Source organism: Podarcis melisellensis (genome assembly GCF_964234715.1).
Source record: "Podarcis melisellensis genome assembly, chromosome: 16".
NCBI classification, from domain to species: Eukaryota; Metazoa; Chordata; class Lepidosauria; order Squamata; family Lacertidae; genus Podarcis; species Podarcis melisellensis.
In genome coordinates, this window is record NC_138533.1 from 17780521 (window position 1) to 17804361 (window position 23841).

The window sequence follows — 23841 nt, forward strand, 5'->3', positions numbered from 1 at the left end:
TCTGATAGGACTGAAGTCAGGATATTTACTGTGAGTTTGCTATTACTCACAGTTGCTGTGTGTTGCTCTGCCTCTGAAATTTTGCCCACTATAAGGAAAAGTGAACTGTAGTAGAACCATCAATCCCTATCAATGTATTTTACATGGAATGAGAGGTAAATAGCTACTTCCATGCCAAGTTCTTCCCTTATTATTTTGGTTACTGCAGCTTTTTGATGTTCAATTTTGATGCCTCTTCTTTGAAAGTATTTCAGATTTTATGCCTCTGAAATAGATCAGATTTGTATGTTTGCGGACCCACCTCATATGCTGAATTTTTATTCTGTTCCATTAATAATGATTTTGTGTCTTTTGTAGCTGTAACTTTTAAAATAATTTTCTATCACTGTAGCCTGCCCTGAGACCTTATGATGAAGGGTTGGGCAAAAGAAGAAGCAGAAGCAGAAGCAGCTTATAAAATAGAAATAAATAAAAAGAGGGTCTACATTTTTGCTCTCAGGGGGCAAGGGGCACACTGCCCTCCATTAAGTATGACTGAGCCCAGCTTCAGTCTCAATCTTGGAACTGCAGATGGGAGTGGAAGTCACAACCCCACCATTGCACACGGATAATTCCCTTCTTTGGGGGGGCATGCGTGTGTGGTGTTGCATAACCAAGGCAGCTGGAGAGCCTTGGACTGTGGAGCGGGGGGGGGGGGCAACAATAACACAACAAGCCCCCTACCCTTTCCATCTCCAACTTCGGAGATGGGTGGTGGAGGAGGAACTGAAGATACTGGCAACTTCATGACCCAACAGAGCCAGTGAAAAAACTGCAGACTCCTGATCAAAATCAAAGTTAAAGCTGCCTGACGCAGAGTCCCACCATAACTCAATCTAGCCCAGTCTTCACCAATTTAGTGCCCTGCAGATGTTTTGGACTACAGTTCCCACCAGCCCCAGTGAGGCAAAATGGTCGTGAGCTGAGCTTCAGCAAGGCGAAGACACTCACCTTGAAACGGGCCTGGTCAAGGTCATAAATCTTCCTCAAGGGACACACGTCAGGTGCAAAGAAATGACCCAGCTTGGCCAGAATGACCCCATTCCTCAAACTCTCCTCCAGTTCGGTTGGTGAGGCCAGATCCTCTTTCAAGCAGCCCTCCATCCAGCTGAAATATGCAGAGAGCAATGGAAAGGATGCCTTTTGTTTCCTCGGCACACATGCCCAGAAGTGGCCAGATTTATTCAATGGCTGTCCCCTTGTGCCTTCAAAAGCCATTCTGGGGTCCTTCCAGACCCCATCCCATGCCCCCCAAGCAATAGTGGCAGAAGAACATAAGGAAAGCTCTTCTGGATTAGACCAATGCAGGCCCATCCAGTCTAGTGAGCCTTGTCCTACAGGGTACGGCAGTGTAGTAGTTAGAGACCTCTGACCTGGGTTCAAAACCCCACTTGACCACAAAGCTCCCTCAAGGACCTGATCTAGGCCCTCTTAGACCCTCACCCGACCACAAGCACCCTCACCGTTTGGCTTCTTCTAGATGACAGAGATACTGGTAGGCGATGTTCTGGTGCCTCTTCTCATCCATTTCATCCGCTGTAAGGCGCTCATCTGGGGAAAGCAAGCAAAACTGCTATTTGCACACTCAGTTCAAACTGAGGTTTCCAGAGATCTGACTGGCGTTGATTGGTGACGTATGATCAATCTCATAGCAGCCTCTGGTTGCTACTTTGCTCCTGGAATCAATTCAAGGAGCTGGTCTTGGCCATTTAAAGCTCTAAAGGGCGGCCTAGAATATCTCTCTCTATATATGAATGAGATTCTTACAACATTTCATAACATCGTAACATCATACATGCATAGAGTAGAATATTCCACGCTGACACCAAAAGTAAATGTTTGTATAGGAGGCAATAAACAGTGTATGCTGCTAATCGCAAAGTTGTATACTGTGAAGGGACCTCTGTTTTCATTTTTAGCCATGTGAATAACGGAGCTGCACCAATCAGTTGTAAAACAGTTTTTTATGCTTCAAACCTTATGCCGATTTTATTTTAATAGTTTCAACAAGTGCTATTTGCCAGATTTTATTGTACCTATTTTTTTCAAAGAAGCACCCTTCAGGCTTTTCCAGCACCGTACCTCGTTATTACCAGCCAGTAAAAGATAACTCACCAGGGGTTAGTATTATCTCCCATGAAAAGATTTGAGCCTAACCAGCTCTGGACATTTAGAGTTGTTTAGAGAATGTCTCAAGAAACAGCTTCCTGCCCATCAACTTTGAGCCTAGCTGTGCTCTAACAGCAACGCTATATACAGCCTCTGTCTTGTTGGCATAGAAAGCAAATGCAGTTTTGGAGAAGTAGGAAATCATTCCTCCAGAATGGAAAGGAGCCCATTTAAAGAAATAAAAAGAAAACAGAAGCATAGGTCAAACAGCTCCAGTCAATGTTATGACTCACTCACTTCAAACTCTATCCTTGCTGCCAAACTGGCAAGGCATTTCACAGGCACTCACTTCATTCCTAACGGTTCTTTTGAAAGCATGTAAACAGATATTTTGCACGGTAGGAGGGGTATGTGTGGTGTGTCTGTGTGCTTACGCTCTCTTTCACACACACACTGCTGCTTTAAGAGGAAAGTTAACAAAACATTGCTTCATAGGCAGTTGGGTGAGAGTGGATAAATATCAATGGAAGAATTGCCTGATAGGATCACATCCAACATCCATTTCACACAGCATCCTTTCCTACAGTGACCAAACCATGCACTGTATCTCCCCCCCTCCCACAAAAAGAAAAGAGAGAGACCCCTGCCTGAACTGCTGCCAGTCAGGGGAGACAATACTAGCTAGATGGACCATTGGTCTGACTCAGTATAAGGTAGCTTCATATTATTTATTATTATAATTATGCTTGTCAATCCAATTAAGGTAAGCAACTAATTCCTCCGAGTACACAACAAAGTTATTTGCTTTTCTGCAGGTCCACAGACAGAGATTTTGTGGTGAGGGGGACCAAGGAGTCCATGGGTAAAAATCAACAGCCCAAAATTTCAATATGGAGAGCTAAACAGGTTTTAACAACTGCTTAATTTCATTAAGGGCTGATTTTACAATAAAAATAAACTTCCATTCTCATTCACCTTTTGTAAGTTACGATACATACCAAGAGAAATGAAGAAAAATCTGCAAATGGTAGAATGCAAAGTATTTTGAGATGCAGATGGCTGCACACACTAAACTTGCAGTAAGTCCCATTGAAAAAACAGAGCATACTTCCAAGTAGATATGCCAGGATAGAATTACATGGTAAGTGAATATGTTGCACCTGGAACAGGGGCATATCCCTGTGGCTCCCCCAGGCACATTTACCGGTACTCAGAAATAAAGCCTTACTAACTTCAATTGCACCGCCTCCCTGTCACAGGGAGACTTTGAAGTAGACCTTTTTTAATTAGAGTGTTGCAGCCATGAGGTCAAGCTTAGGGGCTCAGGTCCAAGATAGAGATTTCAGGTTAAATAAGTCCCCCCGCCCTTGCTCTTCCCCTTTTATGTCATATTTCGTCCGATAAATAGCTCTGGGCAGATTGAAAGCTCGTCGCGTTTCGGTGGATCCCACCCACAAAGGTGTGGTCTAAGTATGGATCTCGTTTCCTTGTCTTGAATTCATAGAATCATAGTTATTATTTCACAATGACTTCAAAGAGTGTATAGGATTGTACCTAAATCACTCACCAGGGATGCAAAAGAAAAAAGCGACATAATTTGAAATGCAGTCAGACAAACAGATATCTGTGCTACATTCCCCTCCCCGGGTCCCCCACCTTCGACTCTCTGGGCTTGTACGCCCGACCCCCCTAGCCCAGCCCAACCCCGACGGGCAACTCACAGCTGGGTCTGGCCTGCCCGCCCCCCGCGCGCTGGTGGGTCTGCTCCATCTCCGGCGGCTCCGCTTCCTCTGGAGGAGCCAAGCAAGCTCCGCGCTGGAAGTTTGAATCTCCCGCCGCCTCCCTTCGTTTTCTTTCCAGCTGAGGCCGCCGCGGAGGATCCTGGGACCTGTAGTTTCCTTGGTGAGCCCAGCCAAAGCAGTTGCATTGCGGGATGCTTTGTACGCCTTCCCGGGCGGGGTTTGCAGGGAAAGCTCGGGAAGCAAGGAGGAGCAAAGCGTGTTCGAGCTCCCCAGTTTCCAGAAACCAGGGACGGGGAAATTCGCTGCGGGGCTGCAACAGCTGCTGGTCTGCAACTCCCACCATCTCTACCCATTGGGCATGCTGGCTGGGGCTGATGGGAGCCGCAGTCCTCAAACTATCCGGAGGGCCACCTAAGGCGCAGCAAGACTCTTGTTGCTTGTTTGTCAGAGACAAACGGATTTATGGGCGTCCTTTTGCTACAGTATTTTCAGTTCCTTTTTGCGCGCATAATCGTGCTTGGTGTCATTTTTCTTTTCAAATGGGCTGATTAAAAGAGAGGGGTTCTCCAAAAAGTCAGGCCTGCTTGAGAAGTAAAAACGGGAAGAAGATCACGCTAGTAAATTTATTGTCGCATAAGCTTTCGTGGTCTGAAGTCCCCATTTTCAGTCCTCGCTATCTTTATATGCATCTGTAAAGAAGAAAGCAAAGGAGGGACTGCTTGCTAAAATTCCAACACGAGGGGGAAAAAGGAAATGGTGTCAATTACCAATCTAATCCCTACGTTCACCCCACAACTTTTTTAAAAAATAAGAACAACTCTGCATAACACTTGTGAAAACAAGAAACTCACTCACCTGTTTTTAAACCAAAATTAAGAAATGGCACTGTACCTGGAAACGCTCCAATTCCCGGTTCAGTGCGTGGAGCAAGCCACAAATCCATCTCCTAGTTTCAAAAAACTCTTTAATATCTGGTACGTATATTCTCCAGGTGTGAACAAAATGTTAAACTGTAAAAAACAACAACAACCCAGATACTTCACTTTGATCTCGGCCACAAGATCGAGAAGCGACACCCTCCTTAGTACAAATGCCCAGTGCATTCTAGCCTAGGTTTCTGAGGGCATGGCTGCAAGTTCTGAGGGCACGCTGCCGGGACTGCGCGCTTTGCTATCCCTGCACAAACGCAGCTCTTCCGCCCCCTCCGCGTGAGCAACCTTCTGCTGGGTCATTTTAATCATAAATTTAGGGACCCTCTGCGGCTCGTTCATTTCACAGAATCAGAATTGTAGCGTTGGAAGGGGCTTCGCAGATTGGTCTGTGGTTTGCACAAATCACATTTGCATAAACCTTACATGAATCACACAAAAACCCCTTTCCTATAATGCCGTGTCAAATCTTTTGAGCATCGCTGGTATGGGCGCTGGTATTGCGGGGGTGGGGGGAGGACTTTCGTTAGCGGGAGGGCAGAGCTATCTGCCACTCAGTTGGTCAGTTAGTTGAGTATTTTTATTTATTTACTTGATTTAGAGGGGGCAACTGCTCCCCCTGGCTACACCCATGACTGCTGGTAGTTTTTGTTAGGAGGTGCTTTGCAAAAATTTTACCTTCTAAGTCTAAAGGTAAAGGTACCCCTGCCCGTACGGGCCAGTCGTGTCCGACTCTAGGGTTGTGTGCTCATCTCGCTCTAGAGGCCGTGAGCTGGCGCCGTCCGAAGACACTTCTGGGTCATGTGGCCAGCGTGACGAAGCAGCAGCTGGCGAGCCAGCACCAGCGCAGCACACGGAAACACCATTTACCTTCCCGCTATAAAGCGGTACCTATTTATCTACTTGCACTTAAGAGTGCTTTCGAACTGCTAGGTGGGCAGGAGCTGGGACCGAACGACAGGAGCTCACCCCGCTGCACCATACGATCGGCAAGTCCTAGGCACTGAGGTTTTACCCACAGCGCCACCCGCGGCCCTACCTTCTAAGTCTAGATGGGAGCAAATGTGGGCACATTGCTGTCCAGTTCCTCCCCCTGGGACTCCAAAACACAAACACCTGACCTCAGTCCCACACCTGGGGGTACCAAGGCAGAGCACCCCCCCCCACGCACACAGAAAGGGGGAGCGGATGCTGTCAATAAAAGCCAGTAATAGGCTGCCACCAGTGCTTTCTGCTTACACAGCCTGAGGCAGGAGAGCTCAGGCTGCACCCTGGATGTCCCCAAGATCCCAAAATGTAAGAGCTAAAGTAGCATTCCCTGCATCTGGGTCCTCAAACAAAAGAAGCCAAATCATGCAGCAGGAGATGTGACCAAAGAGGTATAATAATAATAATAATAATAATAATAATAATAATAATAATAATTTATTTGTACCCCACCCATCTGACCAGGTTGCCCCAGCCACTCTGGGTGAATTCCAACATATATAAAAACATAATAAAATATTACACATTAAAAAGCTTCCCTATACAGGCTGCCTTCAGATGTCTTCTTAAGGTCTAAGACACTGGTTTAAGAACCAAGGCTTAATCCAAATAAACAGGCCAAAATGAATAGGTAGATTTCCACCACGCCCCCCAGGGTCTGGCTAATTCTCTGTTTACACTTGCATGCTTCTGCCAGGCACATAAGTCTGTGCACCTCATAAGAATGTACCTGTGTCTTTAAAAAGCAACAGAAGACTGGCTGCATGCAAATACCATCACAGGTAACCTTGGGAAGAGAGGGAGAGAGAGATGTGGGTCCTCAGTTGTTAGAGCTGGTTGCCATGGAGAGAGTCAGCATGTCTCAGGCACACTGAAAAGAAACTTGAATCCTCGCAAGCCATCATGGGAAGGAGGGAGGGAGGCCAGAGTTTGCTCTGCAGGGACTGGGAGATTGGCATGGTGACAATTTCTTACATTTTCCTACAAAAGGCCTCCATCAAATTGCACATCTGAAAGATATATATGTACATGATCTTGAAAAATGTTTGTTGTACTCTACGAAGAAAGCCTGCGCATAAAAAAGTCTTTTAAATAAGAAACCCTTGAAAATTTCACCAAATGAACTTTCCTGCGTGATGCTGACATTTGACAGCATTGGCAAAAGTGATCTGTAGCTCCACAAATCAGCGTTCACTAGAAAAATATTACTGACTTTCGTCTCGGTGAGTCATAGACCTTTATTATTATTGTAGGCATGTGTTTAAATAAATTAGTTACCAACTTTTCTTCTTTTTATTCTTCATCTTCTTCTTGCACAGGGGCTCCTGTTTCTTTCTTTCACAGCTGCAAAACAGGAATAAATTCAACAGCTGAAGCCAACACTCACCCAATTTCCTGTTGTTATCTCTCCTCTCCCTTCTTCCCCATTGCTTTCTCACATCAAGTTTTCCCTACACTTTGTTTTTGCATCCATCCAGGTCTCCGGAAAACGCTTTGCACCCTCTCTCTCTTTTTTTAAACCTCCTGAGCTGATTTTGAAACTGGTGGTGTATTGCAAGTGCTGTTAACGACATGAAACGATGACAAGGTTTCCGCTTTATTGGATGTCCTCCCCGTGACGCTCTCTCTTGCTCCTGTTTCCCCTAGAAATGGACTCCCACCAGCTGAGCAGCAACCACTGATGGCTCTGGAGGAATCCTCTGTACTGGAGGCACAGCTCAGCCCAGAAGAAGGTGGACGGCAGGGCTCTAAGGTGCCCAACAAGAAAAAGAAGAAATGGAAAGGAAAGGCAGAGGCAGAGGCACCCGGGGAACCTGAGAAGGAAGGCGAGGTGCCCTTGAGGAAAGAAGCCAAGATTGAAGATCACACCAAAGCTGGCCACCAGGCTCTGCAGCTTGGTGCCATTGGAGAGGCCTTATCATGCTTCAAGAAGGCCTTTGCCCTCTCCTTGGAAACCTCAAGTGCTCAGGCCCGGAAGGTGTGCGCTTTCAACCTGGGTGCAGCCTACGTGGAGGCCGGGAAGCCGGAGAAGGGCTTGGAGTTCCTCCTCAAATCCCACTCTGAGGAAGGAGAAGCCGGGGAGCATCTCGGGGACCTTTTCTTCAACGTTGGGGCAGCCCACGAAGGCCTGCGGGATTTCCCCAAGGCCTTGGAGTCTTTCCGCAAGGCCCAGGATCACTACCACTCGGTCCAGGCCGGCAGTGAGGCCAGCACCTACATGAAGATGGGCTACTGCTACCTGGGCATGGAAGACCCTTCGCGGGCCGCCCAGTGCTTCCAGGAAGCCGGCCGGGCCTACGTGGAAGTCGAGAGCCTAGAAGCCGCCGCAGTGGCCCTCAGCAAAGCCGGCAACTATATGCTTCAGAGCGGAGAGTATGGCGCCAGTGACATTGTCAAGGTGTTGAACGAGTGCCGCTTGCTGTGTGAGAGTCTCTCAAACAAAGCTCTGCTGGGTATGTCTTAAGGGACCCTGAAAGGAAGAGTTTGGGTCAGCCACATGATGCCTGTGTACCATAGGCAAAAATGTTCCTCTTTTAACCAGTCTTGTGGCTGATTGACATCCAATGCCCTTTTAAAATTTGTTGGGGAGTGGGGGATTATTGGGTGGTGGTTGTTGTTTTTATTATGTAATTTATGTTTTTATATTGTGATTTGCGCTTGTATTGTAACTGCACTGGGACCTGCTGATAAAGGCTGGTATACAAATTTAATAATAATAATAATAATTAATAATAGGGTTGCATTTGCCTGGCCTCTTCCAGGTGGCGAGTCAAGGTTTTGAATCTGCAAGTGGTCAAGAGTGCCATACACTCTTGTGTGTGTGTAATGACTATGCATGCAGATTGCAAGCTCCAGAACGGCAGGAGCTGGCAGCAAATTATAGTATAGACCTTCTGGGTGGTCTGCCTTCCTCCACTCCCTCTCTACCAATTAACCTGCATCTCCAAGGTCAGCCTCTGTGACCTCACCAGGAACCTCCCCTAGGTCTCAGGTTTGGGCCCTGAAATATCAGGGGCTGAGATGCTCCTGACCTGGCAACCTTAATGTATTACCTAGGAATCAGGTGAGGTGGGAAGAGGCCCACCCATTTGTCTCTAAGACAACATGTCTTTGGACATGTAAATCATGACACTTAACTGACCAGCGAGGGCCATTACCTTAACAAAGGAATTAGTTGGACCTGTTCACCAGATTCCCTCTTACACATTCTGCACTCACAGGTACAGGATCACTTTTTGAAAGGGACCCATTGGCATCATTCAGACGGAACCCCCAAACCTATAAAACTATTTTAATATTGAATTGATTCATATATTTATCAATGTATGCTGTTTTTCTTCTCCCTCCCTCTCTCTCTCTCTCTCTCTCTCTCCCGCTCTCCCCACCCCAGGAAAACTCTATAATGACATTGGGCTCTGCTTCTCCCAGCTCAAGATCTTCTCCTTAGCAGCGGAAAGCTTTGAGAGAGCTCTTCCACTCTGCCAAACCGATGCTGACGGCCGGTGTGAAGAAGCAGTCGTCCTTCAGAACCTTGGGGCTGCCCATAACACCCTTGGGAACTTCCGGAAGGCTCTGGGGTTTCACCGGAGGGCCGCCTCACTACACAGTAAGTTGCTGTAGAGGACACCAAACTGGTCCAGGTTACTTGTGCAAACGCCCAGATGGGGTCTGACTAGAAGCACACAAAGTGATGTAGAAAACAAGAGACAAAAAGGGGTACAGTGGTGAAATCTGAGATAAAGTAACACTTAATATTTTTTAAAGAGCCTTGTAATCAGTAAAGATTTATTGCACCATGAACTTTGGGCATCGAATGCATGGAATGCTATCCTCAGTGGGGAGATCTGTTTACTGAAAGCAACAAAACAGCACTACAAAAACAAGGAGCCTCTGAATTCTAGAAGGACATGAGCCAACTTTTAACCTCTTGGGCAAGAAGGGAGTGAATAAAAGATAGCATAAGTAAAAAGAAAAAAAATATATCTGTTCACCAGCCTTTGCCAACCTGGTGCCCACCAGATGTTTCTGTCTACAACTCCTATCAGCCCTAGCCAGCATGGCCATTTTGGACTACAACTCCCATTAGCCCAGTCAGCATGACCTTGCTGACTGCAGCTTATGGGAGTTGTAGTCCAAAACATATGGAGAGCACCAGGTTGGTGAGCGCTGTCCCCTCATATTTGCAGCATTATTCTTTTTCAAGTTGATCTCCTCACTACTGCTGTTGTTTTCCCTGTTGTCTGTTTTAGATAGTAAGCTCCTTTGAAGCAGGGACTCGTTGATTTTTGCCAACAAAGCTCTTTAGGGCCCCATGTACACTGGTGGAACTTAATATGATGGTGATGTCAGAAAACTGGGCAGTTCTTTTGAAAACAAAAATGGCTGTGCCTCAGAATTCCGTCCCTGTTCAACAATCCTTTTACTAGCTGCCTAACTACATATTGGGACGCAGGTGGCGCTGTGGGTTAAACCACAGAGCCTAGGACTTGTCGATCAGAAAGTCGGCGGTTCAAATCCCCGCGACGGGGTGAGCTCCTGTTGCTTGGTCCCAGCTCCTGCCAACCTAGCAATTCGAAAGCACGTCAAAGTGCAAGTAGATAAATAGGTACCGCTCCGGCGGGAAGGTAAATGGCGTTTCCGTGCACTGCTCTGGTTCGCCAGAAGCAGCTTAGTCATGCTGGCCACATGACCAGCTGTACGCCAGCTCCCTCGGCCAATAAAGCGAGATGAGTGCTGCAACTCCAGAGTCGGTCACGACTGGACCTAATGGTCAGGGGTCCCTTTACCCTTTTTAATTACACATCTTGGATTGAACATTATCACCTCCTGTGTATTTTACAACAGAGTGACAGGCAAAAACCCACCAGGTGAAGCTTTTTCCTGGCCCAGATGTCAAGTGAAAGGGAACACTTTGCTCCCCCTCCCCAGTCTCCCTGTGTGAGGCTCAAGAGAGGGGCCTGTGAAAACAAAAAAATTGTTCAGTAATAGGTGGAACGCTTCATGGAACCCACAGTTTGTGGATATTTTTGTGCAGGTGCCCTGGGAAACAGGAGAGCTCAGGGACAGTGTTTTGGCAACTTGGCCTATGCGCTGAGCCAATTGGATGACCACGAAGCTGCTGGGGAACATTACCTTCATGCGCTCCAAGCCTTCAAGGACTCAGGTGAGAAATGAGGTGTGGAGACGGGAAAGATGGGAGAGAGATCCAGGGAAAGTGTTTTCCCACCCTGCATCACCAAGGCCAAAGGGGTTGTAATTGTTTTGTAAAAAGCTGTGAAGGCAGGTCCAAACTCATGTATTATTATTATTATTATTATTATTATTATTATTATTATTATTTATTTATTACTACCGTCCTTCCCCAAAAGTAAGACATCCGCCCAAAATAAGACCTACTTCCAGTTTTGCCTCTCGCTGTAATATAAGGCATCCCCCCAAACATAAGGCCTCCCTGGAATATAAGGCCCCCAAAGCTACCGTAAGGCGTCTGACTCCTCTGGACCGTAGTGGCGGGTGCCGCCGCACAGCTCACTGATTGGCTGCAGCGCAGCCGGAGCTGTTCAGGCAGTGCGAGGTCTCTTTAAATCTGGCTGACTCACAATTAGACAATGAATGTGTACCGCATTCTTCTTCATGCATCTTTGGGAGCAAAAATTAATATAAGACACTGTCTTATTTTCGGGAAAACAGGGTATTATTATTAGATTTATTACCACCCTTCAGCAGCAAATCCCAGGGCAGGTTACAACAATTTAAAATTCAGGATTAAAAACAATTAAAACATAATATATTCAGAAAAATAGGGAGCGCCCTGAAGACACACATCTCAGGTGTCAAAGGCCAGCATAAAGAGGCCGGATAGTGAAGAGGCCAGACACAACTCTGTGGAGAGTTCCTCAATTTAGAGGCCGCCACAGAGAAGGCCTCTTCCAGCGGCCACCCCCTAAACCTGTCAGGGTGATGGAACTACTAATAGGACCCTCTCTGTTGCTCTTAATACCTGGGAGGGTCTGTAGGGAAGGAGGTGGTCCTTCAGATATTTGGTGCCTAAGTCATTTAGGGCTTTGATTAGTAATGCGAGGACCCTGAATTGGGCCCAGCAAAGAACTGGCAGCCAATAATAAGTGCCTCTATCCATGGGGCACTTCCTTTCATGTTTGTGTTTCTGTTCACCTTACCTAAGGCCAACCTAAAGGGCCAAAGCCCCTAGGCTGCATTCTTCCTGGAAGTAGCTGGGGGAGCTGTTGACAGGGAATTTGGCTTCTGAGAGTTTCTTAAACTTAAGATACATGTTGTGACTGGCAGCAGAACTCTGGTTAGGAAGACAATACGCAAGAGGAGTAACGATATATATTACACTTTTGCCCTCCCACTGTGGCATTTGATAACCATGTGTTCACTTACTGTCATTCAAGTTTGAAAACCAGGCTACAAGGGATAGAAGGATTCACCAATTTCATTTCTCTGTTTCTCATTTGTCAAGTCTTAAATTCAGTCCTTCACATTGTTCAGCAATTTGCAATGATTTTTGTTTATATATATATAAATCCTCATGAAAATTCACCAGCATTTTGGTGCAAATTTCTCTTGATAAACACCTGTGTGCAGTTTTGACATGTGCACATTTTTGTGAGCAATCTTGCATTTGTGCATGGTATTTTCACAAATAGGGTCTCGGGTGGCACTGTGGGTAAAACCTCAGCGCCTAGGACTTGCCGATCGCATGCGGCGGGGTGCACTCCCATTGCTCGGTCCCAGCACCTGCCAACCTAGCAGTTCGAAAGCACCCCCGGGTGCAAGTAGATAAATAGGGACCGCTTACTAGTGGGAAGGTAAACGGCGTTTCCGTGTGCTGTGCTGGCTCGCCAGAGCAGCTTCGTCACGCTGGCCTTGTGACCCGGAAGTGTCTGCGGACAGCGCTGGCTCCCGGCCTCTAGAGTGAGATGAGCGCACAACCCTAGAGTCTGTCAAGACTGGCCCGTACGGGCAGGGTTACCTTATTTTCACAAATATCCCAATTTTTATGCTTTCCCTTAAAACGTGGATTCTTTTGGAACCAATTGTTTAGCAGGAGAGCTGCATCACAAAATTCAGATAAGGAAAAATTTCAAAGGCTAGCTGTGTTTCGGTTTGCATGCTGTTTTGGAAAATGATAATTTGCTTTAAATGTGAACTGACTCTCATTTCTCCCCCAACCCTACAGACAACAGAACAAGTGGCTGTGTGGCCATTGTCCCAGCCAACCCATTAGCAGCTGGCCTCCAGAACTTAGAGATGTAACTGCTGTGACTAGCTGTCCATTTGTTACTGAGCCAGGTTCATAGTCCTTGCATTCATTTACAAAGCCCTAAATGTCTTAGGTCCAGGGTCCCTCAGGGACCGCTTTAACCCTTCTATCCCAGCTCATTCATTGAAGTAATCTGCAGGAGTGCCGTTTGTAATTCCCTGAGTTGGCAAGTCTCATTTGATGGCAACAGGAACCTGAGCCTTTTGTGTCATTGGTCCAGCCCTGTGGAATACTCTTCTGATAGACATTCAGCCAGGGGTCAACCATGGCAAAAACAACAGGAAATGAGAACAGAAGATATGGAACTGGGTGCAAACAGATGAATACATAATATGTAAAGAACTATAGGATCACAGAAGAGAGTCTCTTGTGGACAAAGATGGAAAGACTTATTATTGTTAAATATGGAGGAATGGTTGTTGAAGTTATTGGAGACAAAGCTGGTATGTTTGGTTATTTTTAAACATCTGCTGAAAACTTTTCTATGCCACTGGATCTGTGCAGACAATTAAGAGTTCATTCTTCCACAGTAGTCTATTTCTGCTTTGATATTTTTTAGAAAGAGCAGTATCAAAATATTTTTTATAAGTAAAACAAAGTAAATAATGGGCTCATTTGTCTGTTCTTCAGAATGAACCCTGCTCTGCTTCTCTCCAACCCCTTCTCCTCCTTTTCTGCACAGGTGACCTTCCAGGCCAATGGCAAGCTTACGAAGGGCTTGGGGCATCGCACGCTCACCTGAGAGACCCTGGCAAAGCCATTTTGTATTACAAAGAGGCACTTACCTTGCTCTCTAAATGCCAGGTAACGCTTGTTGCAGTAGCTGGTTCTGCATTTAAATTTCAGCCAGTATTTTGATTATACAAAATGAACCTGTTGCTGACATGCTGTTTAATGGACTTGTGCATTCAGAATTTAGGAATTTGGAGTAACTGATGGCATTTCCAGACTGTCACTCTTTTTTGGGTGGGGTTCAGTCACATACTGGCAAATTCAGGTTGTGCAATCATGGTTGGGTATTTTTCAAATTTAGTTACATAATTGATTTATATCCCCTGCTTGCTCCTGAAGGAGTGCAGGGCGGTGGACAGAGCAATGGTTAAAAATAAAAAAAGGTAAAGGACCCCTGACAGTTAAGTCCAGTCACAAACAACTCTGGGGTTGCGGCACTCATCTCGCTTTACAGGCTGAGTGAGCCGACGTTTGTCCGCTCCGCAGACAGTTTTTCCGGGTCATGTGGCCAGCATGACTAAGCCACTTCTGGCACAACGGAACATTGAAACCAGAGCAGCACATGGAATCACCATTTACCTTCCCACTGAAGTTTATCTACTTGCACTTTTTGGGGTCCTTTCTGCTTGGTTGGCAGGAGCTGGGACCGAGCAACGGGAGTTCACCCCATCGTGGGGATTTGAACCGCCGACCTTCTGATTGGCAAGCCCGGGAGGCTCAGTGGTTTAGACCACAGCACCACCCGCAGCATCACAAAATAAAATCTAAGAACAGTTTTAAAACATTCTAAAAACAGTTAAAAACATTTTCTCACTCCATGGCCTCAGGGGGCCAGGAACGGTGTCTTTCAGCTGTCAAATGCCTAGGTGAACAGGAATATTTCTAAATTTCTCCTGAAATTTAACAGTGGGGAAGACAAGATGCACCTCACTAGGGAAGGCATTCCTCAAATGAGGAACCACTATGGAAAGGTCTCTCACAGGTCAGTGCCAGCCAAGCAGTCCTTAGTGGCAGTGCCTCCAACAAGACCATGTGGGACATGGGATGTCATGCACAACAGACTCGCTTCCCCAGAAGATCAGACTTGTAGTGATGAGGAAAGTGTTGGGGAAATTGGCTGGAAAGTGTGCGACAGCACTTGCGTTGATGCAATTTCTCGTAACCTCTACACAAAGAAAATCAGGAGAAATGATACACAGATCATCTGGAAGTGTCCTATGTCTGTTGCAAATTTGCCTGAGGTGAACAATGGTTGTTGCCTGTTATCGCCCTCGTTTCAAAGATCAGTAGACGTGAGACCCAGATCCTTGAGGTGGTATTTGCTTCTAAAAACAAGCAGTTATAAACTTGTAAGCTTTCACCCCTTTTAGAGAAAACCGTGCCTTTTCATCTTAGAAACCTGAAAAGAACCACTGCTGAACCTACACCAAGGCTCCATAGCTCTAATACACTGGCTAGTTACTTGATTAACTAAAGAAAATTGTGAATCCGCACTAACTTCACTGAACCTATTACATATATCTTTTCTTTAATGCCAGGATGTCTCAGGAACAGCCCAGGAGCGAATTGTGAACAAACTTACAGATGCCCTCCAGAACAAACTGTCCATGAACAGCAATTTCTTCCATGGTGGGGGGATTCTTCCGTCTGCTTCCATGGTGAGTTCCCTGCTTGCCACCTTGTGCCATTTTGTTGGCATTAAACATGTGAGCCCCTGCCCTACCCACCATTGGACAAGCATTTGCAAAGTCACGGAATGTTCACAAACATTATTAATTCCTGGTGAGGAAAGGTTGTTGTTGTTGTTGTTATTTTATACCCCATCCCTCTGGCTGGGTTTCCCCAGCCACTCTGGGCGGCTTACAGCATGTCCAGAAACATAATATAAACATCAAGCATGATGAGCAAACCATGTCGCTTCTCTGAGGCAAGTTAATTTTTTTTGGGGGGGGGGAATCACATGGGACCCAGATACAGGCCAAAGTCTCCCACATGTTTATAGCAGTCCACATCTGTTTTAACAGCTGTGCTAGAATCTTCTAACATGTTACACAGAGGGAGAACAGCCAGGTAAGAAGAAAATAACAGCGCAAAACTAAACTTCGGCTGTTTCACTTCCTCCTAGTGAGAAAAATAATTGAAACTTGTAGAAGTATTTTTTTAAGCCAGGGGGTTGGGCTAAATCAGCTTCCTCCCAACCTGGTGCCCTCCAAAGATGTTGGACTCTGACTACCATCTGGGTTAACCAGCATGTCTAAAACATCTGGAGGGTATGAAGTTAGGGAAGCCTGCGCTAGACTATCCATTAGGACTTTAGCTATGACCGTTTCTCTCTCTGCTCAGAAACAGCTTCCTACATCACAGACCTCAAGCCAGGTTCGATTTGCTATGTTGCCGCATCGTAAGAATGAGAGCCTCCCTCCCATGCTGTGCCACGCCAGCGAATTGTAAGTAAGGGAAATGTGCATGTTATGGTGTCTCTGTCCAAGTTCTCGTCTCCTTACTGTTTCTCTCTCCCTAGACTGATTTCCAGAGATGAGAGAGAATATAAATCACTGAAATAATAAGTGGACTGAATAACTTGGCAAAATTTACAGGATAATAGGACCAGATTTATGATTTATAAATGTATGGAGAACAGCCCACGAGGTAGCAGTACTGAAGAGGGGAAAGAAACAGACACTTTCTATGCCACTAGGTGGCCATTTTTTACACAAATTAACGTGTCCAGAATGGAGAACGCCATGGGTTTACACATTCATTAGCCCCACCAGTACTGCCCTGGGAACGCCATGGTTTAGCACTGAATTGAGTTTTCCGCAGACTGCCATTGGTTCCAATTTAGCGCCAAAGAGCAGGTTGTCCGAAGGGAAGTGATGGGGCAAAGTCTGTCTGAGTTGAGCGGGGAGTGGCACTGCTTTGCAGTGGTTCCAGTACTCCTTGGAGAGAGATTTCCAGAGGATGCTGCTTGGGGACTGTTCTTTGGCCCCATGGAGCCTTTGGTGTGGTGTTCCTCAAGGTTCGATTTTATTCCCTATGTTCTTGTTTCCATTATGTATTTTGTGTTTTCCTCTGGTATTTTTATGTTGTAAACCACCCTGAGATCTGCGGGTGAAGGGCTGTATACAAATTTAATAAATTAAAATTAATTAATTAAAAAGTGCTTGACGCATGCCTAGAAAGCACAGGACAAGTGGGAGTGCGGGTCGAGTCTCATGCCATTTGCTTCAGTACTTCCTGATAGCTTTCCCTTTGTTAAAACTACGTTCCTTTAGGTGACATAGACTAGGGTGATATGATGTTCAAGCTCCCTGTTGAAGGGAAAACAATAATAGGCAAGTAAATGAGCATGACTGAAGATCTTCAAATAGAGTACGGACAAGAATACTTTCCTTGTTTCTGGCGAGAGAAGGGAGGATGTTTAACATTTTCTCATTATGTGGTGTTTATCTTTTTCATTTAATGTATATTATCTCAAAGTCAATTAAAAACACATTCCAAATATTATTATTAGAACACTGTTTGGTCACAGCTGATCTTTAGGAAATCCTGAGCTTACAACCCCCAGATTAAAAGAACACACAGACACCATCAAAGGCTCAAAATAAACATTTGTATTGTCTGAATATCACACCTCTGTTTCATGACTCTTTGCAGCTCTGTCACACAACAATGCCACCAGGCGCAGCCCATAGAAGAGCAGTCTGCACTGGCCCCATGGAACCAGAGATCTTCTCAGTGGGGGGAAATGGTCGTCCCTCATAGCAGCCATCTGAAACCACAGCAGGCTGCCCATGGAGCATCAGGTAACCCCCTCTCTACTTCTGGTCCTGGAGTCTTCTCTGCATGGTGCCATTTTTCCCCTAGTACAGAGATGGAGGCTCAAGTCAGACATCAGGCCAAACCATGGTTATGAATAAGAAACCATGACTTGCTATGTGAGTCTTGCCAACCAAGGTTTGTGCCAACCGTGGTTTGGTGTGATGCAGATCCACACCACACAATCTAAAGCACATCAGATGCACATTTAAAGCACACAACCTCCCTCAAATAATCATGGGAAATGTACTTTGTTGAGGGTGCAGGGAACCGTAGCTCTGTGAAGGGCAAACTGCAGTTCCCAGGGTTCTTTGGGGGACATCACGTGCTTTAAATGTGCATTGGATGTGCTTTAAATGTATAGTGTAGATCTGTCTGGGACTGACAAACTTATAGTTTTGGGTCTTCCTCAACCTGCAGAGGTAACTGCAGCTCGAGATGGTTATGCTGAGCAGCTCTTAACCGTGGTTGGCCTGTGGCGAAGACGGAAGCTCAAACTGTGGTTAGTGCAAACCTTGACTTAGTGTGATGTGTGAAGACAAGAGCCAAATTTGGTGGTGAAATGGTGAACTTGCAGTTGAGGTGAAATAGGTAGATTGCAGGTCGTGAACCTTTTGAGGACAGTGGAATTTTGAGCAAGTGCTGTCACAAAATGTCTGCAGTGGTGGTGTGGCAAAACGCAAAATTACTGTCACATCTAAAAGAGCAGAAAGAGAGACAGCATCACAAAATAGTGTGGGTATGTCCCCCCCAGCAGCCTCCCCATCAATGGGAAAAGGCACCCGCATTAGCCATGCTACATGTGCTCACAGAGAGCAGCTCTTTGCACATACCCTCTGTTCAGATCAAATGGAGGTCCTGGCTTCCAATGAAATGAGGGTATGTTTAAAGGGAGCTTGTTCAACATGGGATAGTCTGAGTCAATGCAAACAGGAACTGAGCAGGAAGAGAAAACAGTCCTTCATGCATTGTGTTTTGAGGGGGTATTTACTGAGACCTTTCATAGGCACCATAACATTGGTGATGCATCGGCAGCTTTGCCTCTCAACCACTTTGCCTCTCAACGCTTTATCTTCCTGTAGTGTTGGTCGCTGCAACACATGGAGACAGGATCTCCACTCCTGGAATTCCGAACGGACGTGCCATGTTTGTCAGCAGTAGCACTGAAGACACCAAGCAGCCCATGGGGACTTCTGCCTGTCGCAATCAGACACAGGCTAACAGGTCAGCTCAGAAGCAATAGCTGCTCCCCAGAAGGTGCTGGCACTGGGTATATCTGCACGTGCCCTTAATTTCGAAAAAGGAAGGTGTTCAAAACATCTTTTCCTTTAAGAGTTTAGAAAACATTTATTTACCTTTTTTGCAATACTGTAAATAAATAGCAACCAATTCCCTTACTCTTCACCTGATCCGCCATAACCCAGACTCTGCACCAAACCATGGCTGAGTGTTAAGTCATACTCAGAGTAGTCCCATTGAGCTCAATGGACAAGTTAGTTGGACCCATCAATTTTAATTGAGTCTGCTCTGAGTAAGTGGAGTCAACCCAAGGCAAGAATGATTTGGGGAAGGAGAAGGCCTGTTTTTCCATGAGCATTAACACCCACAGTCTCCCTTCCAAATGTTGTGCGTTTGTAAAATAAAACAACAACAACAACAGAGGAGGAAGCAGTGATTCTGGAAATCAGATCTCAGTGACATCCTTTATTCTTTTCTAGCAATCTCAATGCTTTTCTGCACCTGGATCCCTCCTGCCACAGCTGCTTACAGAACAGGAAGTCCCACAATTCACAACTAAGTAAGTACAGTGGTGTCTGCAGGGCTCTTGCTCAGAAGGGGCAAAACCAGGGCTTTTTTCAGCCGGAACTTGCCGGAACTCAGTTCTGGCACCTCTCAGGTGGGTGCCATTGTCATTATAAGAGAACAAAGGGAGGCATTCATGGTGAGATCTGGCACCTCTTTTGCTAGAAAAAAATAGCACGGAGCAAAACCTTAACCAAGAGGGGTAAATTTTGAAGGAAAGCCTTTCTTTCATCTGTCCTGAAGCTCAATCCAGGTAAGACCGAGCTACTGTTAGTGGGTGGTTCTGTAGACCGGATGGCTGGGAGATGGCTTGCTTGGGTCAGAAACTGAGGAGGCCTGTTGCAGAAAAATCTTGCCTTCCGAAAATGTATGTTTCTAAGTAGGACAAACAGCATGGCCTCTCATGGCTTTCCCCCAATTCAAAGGTTCTGAGACCTTCTGTCCCCAGGGCTCACTTGAGAGCGGGCTGGGAATTACTGTAGACCACGAGTCACAAAATGGTGGTGGAGGTAGAGTTTGGCATAACCAGCTTGCAATTTACTAACATAGGCCATATTCACACCATACATTTAAAGCACTAGGATGCCACTTTTTTTGTGTGTGTGTGTGGGGGGGTGTTTTTGTTTTATCCTTTACTGTTTTGCGAAATAGCCAGATTAATCTATCTTTGTATAGTTAGAGAGAGGAAAAAGTTGGCTTGTATATCTTGACTCTTTTTTTTTTGTTACAAATTTTTCTTTTGTATTTGGATGTATGTTTGTTACGTGCATAACCTTAATAAAAATGTATTTGGAAAAAAAAAGGATGCCACTTTAAACAGCCATGGCTTCCCCTCAAATAATCCTGGGAGCTGTAGTTTGCTAAGGGTGGAGTTACCATCCATACCTGATATTCTCAGGGAACTCTGGGAATTGTAGCTCTGTGAGGGGGAATGTTGGCCTCTTAATAACTCTCAGCACCCTTAACAAAGTACAGCTCCCAGAATTCTTTGCAGGAAGCCACAGCTGTTGAAATTGGCATCATAGCGCTTTAAATATATGGTTTGGAAATTGCTGGAATATTTGCCACAGTACTTTGGTTGTGGCAAGGCCATTCCACAGTCCATTTGAGAAACACTGCCCTAAACTCTGGTTTATTCTGCTGTTTTTATGTCACACCCAGCAGGCCCCCACGAGTGCGAGTCTGGTCACCTGAGAGCAAGGGTCTTAGAGAGGTAGGTCGGTTCACAGAATGTATAATAAGGATAATAATTTATTTATTTATATGCTGCCCATCTGGCCGGGTTGCCCCAGCAACGCTGGGCGGCTTCCAACAAATTATAAAACCACAGTAAAAAACTTCCCTGTACAGGGCTGCCTTCAGATGTCTTTTAAAAGTCAGATAGTTGTTTATTTCCTTGACATCTGATAGGAGGGCATTCCACAGGGTGGGCGCCACTACCAATAAGTCCCTCTGCTTGTTTCCTGTAATCTCACTTCTCACAATGAGGGAACCGCCAGAAGGCCCTCGGAGCTGGGCCTGAGTGTCTGGGCTGAACGATTGGGATGGAGACGCTTCTTCTCATGTACAGGGCTGAAGCCCAAGGCTCTGTCCACCCAGTGACCCACCTTACCAGCCAAACACATTTTGGCACCTAAGGCGAACCACAAAATGGTGCCTCCCCCCTCCCTCCCTCCGCCAGCCATGGAAGAAGGGGTGAGTGAAGCTCTACATCAGGAACAAAGGGGGAATAAAGATCTCCACTGGAAGCAAGGGTGGGAGGAGACCAGCAGTGGCTCCTATTTGCCATGATGCCACTGTGGCATAGCATGGGGGGGTTTGCCAAGGAGAAGGCAGATCCAGCCTCCAAGGAGTGCATTGCAGCAGTTGCTGCCACTGTGGCAGCAGCAGCAGGTGATGCATTCCTTGGAGGTCGGATCTGCTGCCCCTGTGGATCCTGTCCACAGAGGCGGCCACCTCACCTCAGTGGTGGACCTACATTTTCTGGGCCTCTTCGCAATCAGCAACGACGTCTGCATAATCGCTCTTGTCTATTTCAATGGGGTTGTTTACAACCACCTTTACAATATTTGGGTTACTGACTCTCAAACTTTGGGATTGGTGAAATACATACCAATTTATTTATTTATGAATCAATTTGAGTCATGTGGCAAAAATTGGCTCTACCAAACCCATTTTTTTAAAAAAGCAGCATGGATTGAAGTTGAACTAACTGGCAGCAGTGGCTGTCCAGGGTTTCAGGCAAGAGCCTCTCCTATCCTAGTTTTCCTGGAGATGACAAGGATTGAACCTGGGACCTTCCGTATGCAAGGCAGAGACTCTATCACTAAGCTGTGGCCCTTCTCTTCCCTCGAGGACCCCTGCTGTGGTGGTCCACAGAGAAGTTTTGGAACTCGCTTCTTCTCTTTTCTTTCCAGGGCTGCACCAACTCCTGCCAGACCCTTTGCCAGCCAAAGTTTGGAGCCTCGTCGCCAGCAAGGATGGGGGAACAGGTTCAAGTCCATAATATGTGCTCTGATGTGACAGGTGTGTCTTGCTGCTGAATTGACTGTCCGATGGGAGCTTTAGAAGGGTCTTGATGCTCTTCAGGTCCAAACCACCATTCGTAAACTGTGTTACACCGCTTTTCTGAGGAACACAAGTGCTCTTCTGGGCCCGGCCAAAGTGGGACCACCTAGTCCAGCATCCTGTTCTCAGCACTGGCTGGCCAAGTGCTTCTGGGAAGTTCACGCACAAGGCATGAAGGCCCCCCCAGGATTCATTGGGTCCCTCAACATCATTGGTGCTCTGATAACACCAGTTTAGTCGCATTGGAAACTGCCTTGTTAGACCACAGATCCAACTGGCTCACGGCTCACTACTAGATATGTGCACAAAATTTCTTATAAAGTATTGTGTGTTTAATGAGATGATCAAAATTACATATCAACACATCACAAAACCCCCAGAACTTGCATTACTGAATCTGTAATGCAACTGTGCTTCATGGATAAACCACTAATTGGATTTCTTTAAGGGGCCGCATCTATGGCTCTAGATAGATACATGATGGAAGGACTTGAAAGGGACAAGTGTGAAGGCTTGCTACAAGAGAGGATGACATATTGCCCATACAGAAAAAAACTGACTCACCAGTTTAGACCAGCAAGGGGAACAAAGCACAAAGTGTGATTGCTATTGTGTGCCTTCATAGAAGCAAGTGCACATTGGGTGAGATTCTGCGGGCGTTTGTGGACTTATGATGCCCTGGACCATATCATTTTCAAATCTTCTTTTTTTGTAATAATACATCCTGCTACACTAGTGTCACTTCACACAAGTAATCTCCTTTCCATATACATGTATCTCATGTGCCCATAAAAAAATTGCATAAGCCCAAATTTGTTACCAAACACCTGGCTGGAATGCATGTTACGAAACACACATCAAAGATGTCTGAAATAATGGGGGTGCTACTAATATTACCCAAGTATGGGCTATGGAGTAAATTAAATCTCTTGCAGATGCCTCCATCTCTGTCTAAATATGTGGCTTTGCAAAAGAGCAAAGAGCTCTGGTTGCTCTGTTTTGAAGAGTTGGGAAAACTGAAGTAAAGGAATAATGTTCAAACCAACCGGGGGGCTAGCACAATTTAAGGGCTTCAAATCCTCTACTAAGCTATGAAGCTCACTGGTCGTGATCTTTCAGGCCAGTCACCGCCTCTCAGCCTGGCCTACCTCACAGGGTGGTTGTGCAAATAGAGGTGGAGGGGAAAGAACCACATAACCACCTTGAGCTCCCTGTAGAAAAGATGGGATATCATTGTGATAACATACACACAATAGCACTCAATCAGAGCTTTCCAAACCGCGTGTCATGACATGTTAGTGTGTCGGCTGCAGTATGTAGGTGTGTCACGTGAATGCCCCCCTTGCTTCTCCCAGGGCCGGAAAGGGATGAGTTTAACCTCTGGTTTGCTAGTAAAACTGAATTACAGTACTGTGGCATGAAATGATGCATCCCTAAAAAGTGTGTCGCCAACATGAAAAGTTTGGAAAGCTCTGCACTAAACACACAAGACACAACAAAGCAGGAAGTTCTCCTGCAGAAGCCGCTTTCAATCCAGTGGGAACTCAAGCAACACCACTGCCCTGTGGGGCAAAGCTGACACACTCAACAAGACAGCCCCAGCCTGCCTTTCCCGAAATTAGAGTTCACACTGGGGTGAAGAGGGCAAAACACGATTAAGAACAGAAACAGAAATATTTTGCTATTGGGGGGTGGGAAAGAAAGCATGAAGCGCACAGGACACACCTGCAGACATTCTCCCTTCCCCATAAAGCTGGGTGACTGTTAAGGAGAAGGGGGATTGGTGCGGGGGGGGGGGAGGTAGCAAAGAAGAGGAGGGAGGGAT

General features: G+C 46.1%; 2 protein-coding genes and 1 long non-coding RNA gene across 7 annotated transcripts in view; 1 reads left to right on the forward strand and 2 right to left on the reverse strand.

The window, feature by feature from the left end:
- Nucleotides 1-5022, reverse strand: part of IQGAP3 (IQ motif containing GTPase activating protein 3) — a 42340-nt gene extending 37318 nt beyond the window's left edge. The window contains exons 1-4 of one of the 2 annotated variants that reach the window (XM_081892205.1): nucleotides 4782-5022; nucleotides 3870-4579; nucleotides 1503-1590; nucleotides 991-1147 (exon numbers count right to left, since the gene is read on the reverse strand). In XM_081892205.1, the coding sequence (XP_081748331.1) occupies nucleotides 991-1147; nucleotides 1503-1590; nucleotides 3870-4233 (609 nt within the window). In that variant the 5' untranslated portion in view covers nucleotides 4234-4579; nucleotides 4782-5022. The remainder of the gene's footprint in view (nucleotides 1-990; nucleotides 1148-1502; nucleotides 1591-3869; nucleotides 4580-4781) is intronic. The other variant, XM_081892206.1, reaches the window with a different exon arrangement.
- Nucleotides 2768-22947, forward strand: TTC24 (tetratricopeptide repeat domain 24). 4 transcript variants are annotated; one of them, XM_081892359.1, is made up of 12 exons: nucleotides 2768-2861; nucleotides 7454-8259; nucleotides 9198-9413; nucleotides 10842-10970; nucleotides 13777-13898; nucleotides 15365-15484; nucleotides 16170-16273; nucleotides 17484-17632; nucleotides 18728-18869; nucleotides 19364-19443; nucleotides 20610-20661; nucleotides 21866-22947. In XM_081892359.1, exons 2-12 carry the CDS (start codon nucleotides 7488-7490, stop codon nucleotides 21969-21971), a joined length of 1992 nt encoding a protein of 663 aa, XP_081748485.1. In that variant the 5' UTR covers nucleotides 2768-2861; nucleotides 7454-7487; the 3' UTR covers nucleotides 21972-22947. The 4 variants fall into 4 exon arrangements, with proteins under 4 accessions (XP_081748485.1, XP_081748484.1, XP_081748483.1 ...); XM_081892358.1 differs by lacking the exon at nucleotides 2768-2861 and adding an exon at nucleotides 6991-7029; XM_081892357.1 differs by lacking the exon at nucleotides 2768-2861 and having other exon boundaries at nucleotides 7126-8259.
- The window catches only part of LOC309359151, a 68696-nt gene continuing 51958 nt past the window's right edge, over nucleotides 7104-23841 (reverse strand). Inside the window, exon 3 of the long non-coding RNA XR_014163740.1 lies at nucleotides 7104-7150. This is a non-coding gene — a long non-coding RNA (uncharacterized lncRNA). The remainder of the gene's footprint in view (nucleotides 7151-23841) is intronic.